At 36.6% G+C, this 7,085-nt stretch overlaps 1 protein-coding gene across 1 annotated transcript; it reads right to left on the bottom strand.

The window, feature by feature from the left end:
- Positions 1–6,033: 6,033 nt before the first annotated feature.
- On the bottom strand, positions 6,034–6,679 carry LOC103952877 (blue copper protein 1b-like). Its single transcript, XM_009364567.2, has 2 exons — positions 6,517–6,679; positions 6,034–6,335 (listed from the first exon to the last, which is right to left on the bottom strand). Exons 1-2 carry the CDS (start codon positions 6,677–6,679, stop codon positions 6,034–6,036), a joined length of 465 nt encoding a protein of 154 aa, XP_009362842.2.
- Positions 6,680–7,085: the final 406 nt, after the last annotated feature.

Genomic DNA, 7,085 nt, shown 5'->3' with positions numbered 1-7,085 from the left:
TCGCCGACACAATATCAGAAAAAACAGTCACTTTTTCAAATACCGTTGGGAAGCCATGTGGCTTCCCACGGTCCGTTCGATCTTAATGGCTCTTTAACTTGGACCGTTCGATCTCAACGGTAAAAAAAATTAAAAAAATCTTATTTAATATCCACCGTTCGATCTAAGATCAATGGTGGATATTAATATGCTTTATAAATAAAAAAATAAAAGAAAAAATAGTTTTAAAATTAAGAAAAGTTACTATTGTGACACGTGGCACAATCTGGAGTGTTAGAATTCAAATTTTTTTATATCCAACAACAGAGATTAATTAGTTGAATAAAAATTTAAAAAAAAATTGTAAAAAATTAGAAAAAAAATCTGAAATTTTTTTTAAAAAAATTATTTTTACTTTTCTATAAATACCTTCTCATTATCATCTACCTTATCACAAAATTGTAAACAGATTATGACACGTGGCACGACGTGAATGGTTAATAATCTTATTAGAAATCCATCATCAATAATTGTATTTTCGGATAATGACACGTGGCATAACGAGTACGATTAAAAATTTTATTGGAAATCTATCCCCAATAATTGTCTTTTCGGATTTTATGACAAGTGGCGCAACGAGAACGATTAAAAATCTTATCCGAAATTACAAATAAAATTATTTTTTATTATTTAATAATACTTCGGATAATGACACATGGCGCAACAAAAATGATTAAAAATCTTATCTGAAATTACAATTAAAATTATTTTGTATTATTTTATAAATAAATAAAATACTAATATTTTATTGGCTATTGCCAGGGCTATTGAAGTGTAATGGTGGTGATGCAAAAGACGATTACTGTTCATTAAGGGCAGTTACTGTTCATCAGGTGGATTGAATAGTGAATAGCCTAAGGAGAGAGCTCCAACGCTAGAGTTGCTCTAAGCATAGTATTGGGATTCTTTTCTGTATGTACTACTATAACTAACAAAACATTAGCATAGCAAGCTTAGGCCTCCTGTGTGATAATATATAGGTACTAGCTAGCTGAAACTAGATGGCTTGTGCATCTTTCAGCAGGAAGAGCAGGATTGCAGTCGAGGTTTCTCAATGCCCACTCTATATCCCTCCCATTGGCGTATCGGTCGTGCTTGTAGAAAAGCGTTCTTCATGTTGTGGCATATACAGCAGGAGCTCTTTGTGAAGATCACATCGGAGGAGGATTCTCTCCTCTCCTAATCTCTCTTTTCTTCCCTCCTCTCCTACTTGAATCGTTACAGCGAAGCCACGTCAACATCTTTTATTGATTTTTTATATAGAGACAATAAGACAAAATACAAAATGTGAGGGAAGGGAGGAAAGAATCCTACTCTGATCACATCAACCTTCTCTGACGCCAACTCTCACTCTCCATTAACAAAAACCATACGAGGCATCCAACAATTCATGAAATTTCCAGAGAATTCTAAAGCACCATCTCTTGTACCAACATTGAATTGAAAAATTATAGAGCATACAAAATAAAAATCAAATATCCACCAATAATTAACAAATTTAATACCCAAATAAGTACACTTCAGGCTAACTCTGGATCAAATTTTCCGTTACAACCCTAGATTCAGAAAAATCGTAGTACCCATGTTTCAAATTCGAAGAGAGGAGGGAGAAGAGAGAATTACCTTGAACAAAAAAGAGGAAATTGCATAAAGATTGCAAAATCAGATGCTTGTAACAACGGCCGATGATGCTATGACGATTGCGCGACATTGCTCCCAACAGCCCATCCCCGTTGTACAACCAGATCAAAGATGAGCTCGCTGAAATGAAGAAAAAGACAATGCCAAACCGAAGAGAAATCGAAGACCAAACCGAAGAAGATCGCACAACGAAGAACAAGAAGTTGCGCATAGAGGAAGAAGAAAGATCCAGAGACGGGACTTGTAACCCGTATGTGAGGATGGGTTATATAACCTGTCCTATTTTTCCTATTTCGGACTTGTAGCCAATTCAGTATGTGTTACAGTTTTCTCATCAAATATGGGTTGGGTTACAAGTCCAATTTAATTGAAAATAACTCATCCTAGTCCACCAAACAGGGCCTAAAGGGTTTAGGGTTAGAGGTTAAGGGTATAGTAGTATTTTCAAAAGAAAGTGCCTTCATTTCTTTAGGATGCAAATCATACAAAAGGGGTTAGGGTTAGAGGTTAAGGGTATAGTAGTATTTTCAAAAGAAAGTGCCTTCATTTCTTTAGGATGCAAATTATACAAAATGTGGAGAACAATTCATACAAGAACGGGACTTGGCTACTGAAGAATGAGCAGGGGGTGCTGCTGATTCTTTCTTCAGCAGCCAAGTTCTATCCTTCATACAATGAGATTGCAAAATTCACACTTACTAATAGCAGGAAGAAATAAGCAGTTGCTTAAAAACAATGTTATTGAAAAACCAAAAAAACTACGAGACTAATCCGATGGTAAACCCGCGATGAGCCCACGAAAACCCGGATATTGATCATGAGCCAGGTGGGGTAGGGCTAGGAACAAATGACGATGGAAACAGTTATAAGAAGCTTCTGCTTCCTTGATGCACAAAGCTGACCAACACCACAAATGTACCATTATGGCCCTGGGGTTGCAAGGGTGACCGCGTCATTTCCACTAATGAATGGCATTACACTTTTTATCTATTTATATCATCATTTGTATCATATTCCTATTATAGGTAAAGTCTGCAAACGCATGTAAGTCTCATCTCTATTAGAGATACTACAAATGATGGTATAAATAGATAGTAAGAATATCATTTTTGCATTGGCACACTGTTTAATGAAGCTGCACATTGTTGAAACCCATTCACTTTGTAAACATTGTTGGCTCCCTTTCGATACTTAAAAACTGCATAAGATCAAACATCACAATTTATAAATAAACGAAATGGCATAGTGTATAAGAAATTTTCACCAAGCCAAATAATGATTTTGATCCCTCTAGTCTTTGCAAAGTTTAGTTTCCTCGTAGTATCAATTGTCGTGATTTTAATCCTTGAAAAAAAATTTCTTTTTTTAAAGGAGAGACAACTAGTGGCAAGTCACGGTTATTTATCAATTTCAGAGGCCGAAAAGACTCATAGAGGCATTTTAATTCTTGAATTTCAATTACTACTATAATACATGGACCTAAATTGCAACAATTGAAATTATATGGACTAAAGTTGAATATTGCTCAAATAAACTACAAGGAACATAATCATACTTCTGCCTAATTTAATGTATCACATTAGTTTAAAGAAGAGCTTAATGTTTTTCGGTTTACAAGGTTGTCGCCAACATAGAACATCTCTCCCCGAGCCCAAGCTTGGTAATCAAAATCAATGATCCAACCTTGGTCGTCACCGACAACAACATATTTTGTCAAAATTGTAGGGGTAAAGATTGATAGAATGGCAAGGATAACGAAGAGCTGGGAAGAGGCTATCAGGGTTTGTATCAACTATTTCAGTTGCTTAATCTTGTACGTTAATTGTTGGTTTTTATAGGTCAACAATTTCCTTGACCTTCCGGCATTGTAGGCGTCAACAACCATACATGATCTTACGACTTTCTGAAGACTTGCGTTTTTGGTAAATAGTTGCCCGGGCTTGGTCACTATGACTCCCTTTGTGGGGGCCACCTTTTCTTCAAAAATTACGAGGCTATTTTGCTGTGTTCCTTAGATAAAGTCGTCTTGTGCCCCTAGGTATTCTCTACCTACCCACCTGTGTTGGTTTAAGGTACAAGTACCCTTTTGTTGAAGGTTGTTCGAGTTTTTCCTAGGAGTATGACATGGGTTACTTTAGCGCTGTGGCGCCTAGTACAAGAACATTGGCTCAAGGCATTTTCTCCACCCCTTCTCGCCCTCAAAAATCAGGGGCACCCCGCGTCCTTGAGCCAATAACCATTTTTGGGCTAACTTAACCTCCTCTGTCCCCTGGGACCAACAAGGGGTAGTTTTTTTTTTTTTTTTTTTTTTTTTAACAAATATGTGATGATGTTAAGCTGAAAAGTAATATTAGGTAAACTAAATTTGATTATCTAAATGAGTTGCGAAGCTGACAATTTTATAGGGTTGTAGATCGACTTGTCTCCCATGAATTTTTTTTGTAGCATTGGGTCCGTCAACGGACGGCATGAACTGCCTAACGGTACAAAATGATTTGAAAGGCTAGATGCAACATAAAAAACAAATGGTACACCACCCTCTTTTGGAAGATCAATTTGGTTTTTGGTGAAGCTATTCAAACAAGGGGTGTGTTGGTGAAGCTATTCAAACAAGGGTTGTGTTGATAACACATCCTTTTTTACTTCTCCCACACCTTTTTTGTTTTTGGCCATCGGATCGGATGAATTGAAGAAGATCAACGGACATAAATTAATAAGGATGTGTGAGAAATAGAAAGGGGTGTGTGGATAGCACACCCCTTCAAACAATTGGATTCCTTGTGGGACAGGGAAACTTGCTTAAATTTACAGTTGGCCTGTCCTCTAAATTTGGGAATTTTCTTGGTGAAAATAAAATTTTGTAGGGAGGATGTAAGTTAGCTTTACCCAAAATCACAACTAAGCCAATTATAATATAACGGTTTAGGTTGGTTCAGTTCGGATTTGACAAAATTTCCCAAGGAAATTGAATTAAACCAAACCATCGTTCAACGACTTCATTTATTAGTATTATTATTATTATTTAAATTTCATTTCATTTCAAAACAGAGTTACAAAGCCCTACATCAATTATAAAACAGCTTCTTCAAAAAGTAAATCTGAGATGAGGTTCGGAGGTTCCTCAAATCAGTTACACGGCGAACTCGAAGTAGGGCCAAACCGTGCAAGGTACATGAGCAATGTCATTGGCTTAACGACTAACATGAGTAGAATAAGCTCTGGTGATTGAGGACAAAATCTCACGTGAATCCTCAATTAAGAGTCCGACATCAGACAAAAAATTGAAAGAATCATGAAAAGCCGTCACAATCTGGAGAGAGCGACTTCATTTTGTTTGGTTTGAGCGGCTTGGGTCTATACCTAATAATATTTTCTTTTGCATTGTATCAACTTGTTATTTAAATAATAACCAAAACAGAAATCCATAATTTCCTGCATTTTTTTCGTACATCTCAAAGCATCTTAAAATTCGACTGTAGCAAAGCTCATACACAACGGCTAATGAAGGGCGGAATCACATTCATGCGATCAAACATTACATATACAGTAATTTTTTTTTTTTTAGTACATCGATCAGCTATCAAAATCAATATCATTATATAGTTATTAGTCAATTAAAGGATTGTATATGTAAACTAAAATAATATAAAAAATACATAATTTGTTGGTCCGGTTCGATATAGGGCAGATTATAGAAGCTCGAAACCGTAACCAAACCAATTCATTACTGTTCTTGATTTTCAACCGTCTAACTCATTTTTTGGTCAAAACCAAAGATTGTTGCGGCCCGGATCGGCCTGTTCGGTTCGAATAGTGTCGATCGACCCAAGTGGATATATGGCTTGCTAGGCTGTTCTTGATTGTTAAGTTGTCTTGTCTACCTTAACTTTTTGGGGTTCATAGAAGCATGGATGGTTTAACCAGCCAAAAATTTATCTAGTAACCAGTTGTATATCTTTTTATCTCTTGTTATGCGACCAAACTTGCGTGATGAAAATAGATAAAAGAGATAAATAATCATGGATCGCTAAGATTAATCTCCACTTCAAATGTGAGTCAAATTAGTATTACGTGCCAAAAGTGAAGATTGAACTGGATCCAAGTAGTTTATCATAGGAAGTGTGTTTCAACTTTCGTTAAGATGCAAATTACACAAACTGTGGAGAACAATTCATACATCGTTTGTAGTATCACAAACAGATTGCAAAACGCACTTATTAATAATTGGAAAAATCACCTACTCAGTAACAATGTAACTAGTAAAAAGACTAGGATACTAATAATGGGGTTAACCCACGACAAATGTCGGTATTAATCGTGAGATACCCATGTCTTTATTCCAAGCTAACACTTCTAGTTGCTGTATCCCCAGGTGGGACTAGGACTGGGAGCAGAAAACTTCCGGTCGCTCTTTTCAGAGGTGGGGCTAGGGCTAGGAGCAAAGGATGATGGAAACACAGTTATAGCAAGCTTCTGGCCGGCATCTAAACAATGCCGCGAAACACCGCAAATGTACCATTTTCTTCCGGAGGTTGCAAGGTTGATCACATCCTTTCCACTTGTTAATGGCACAGAGTCTAATGGAGCTGAACATTCTTGAAAGCCAGTGCCATTCACTTTGTACACGTTGTGAACTCCTTTTGGATAGTTAAAAACTGCATAAGATCAAGGATCACAAAATAATGGATGAGTAATGAAATGATATACAAGAATTCTGACGATTATTTAAACTACATGGACTTAAATCGTAACAATTGAAACTACATGGACTAAAGTTGAACTTCACTAAAACTACAAACACCGTAATAATACTTAGGTTATGTTTTATAAATTTACCAAGGTTGTCGCCAACAAAGAGCATCTTGCCCTGAGCCCAAGCTTGGTAATCGAAATTAATTGTCCACCCTTTGTCGTCACCAACAACATAATCTGTGGCCAAAATCGAAGGCGCAAAAGTTGCGAGAACAGCAAGGATTATGAAGAGCCAGGAAGAAATCATCACAACTAGTATTGAGTTACTTTTAGGTTTACTTTGTGAAGTTGGTTGTGTTGAGAGGATGAGATCAATTGATTTGGTTGCCCAAATCAATTGAAAAGTTGAATATTTATAGGGAACTAGATCGACTTGAGATCAATGGAAGTTCGTAGAGTACTTTAGTCAAGCATTGGTTCTACCTACGGACGGCATTGCCCTGCCGAATGATTCAGAAGAATTTGATAGTTAAGTACAACATATATAAACAAATGACACATAACCCTCTAGAAAATCAAGTTTGTTTTTGTTGGAGACGTTTTCAAAAATTGGATTCTTTGTGTGACCAGGAACCTTCGATGCATCAGGTGGTCTGCCCTATGGATTTGGGATTTCTAGACCGTTTGGTGAAAGCAAAATTTGTAAGGTGTTT

The sequence above is a fragment of a genome, unplaced genomic scaffold (assembly GCF_019419815.1).
Source record: "Pyrus x bretschneideri cultivar Hongxiangsu unplaced genomic scaffold, Pyrus_bretschneideri_v1 Contig3, whole genome shotgun sequence".
NCBI classification, from domain to species: domain Eukaryota; kingdom Viridiplantae; phylum Streptophyta; class Magnoliopsida; order Rosales; family Rosaceae; genus Pyrus; species Pyrus x bretschneideri.
This window is presented reverse-complemented; position numbering and strand designations above follow the sequence as displayed.

Bases quoted from the DNA above. Each gene is read 5' to 3' on its own strand.
- LOC103952877 (XM_009364567.2), bottom strand. From the start codon at position 6,679: ATGATTTCTTCCTGGCTCTTCATAATCCTTGCTGTTCTCGCAACTTTT. The intron at 6,336-6,516 runs GTAAATTTATAA...GATCTTATGCAG, and splicing joins CTTTGTTGGCGACAACCTTG to TTTTTAACTATCCAAAAGGA.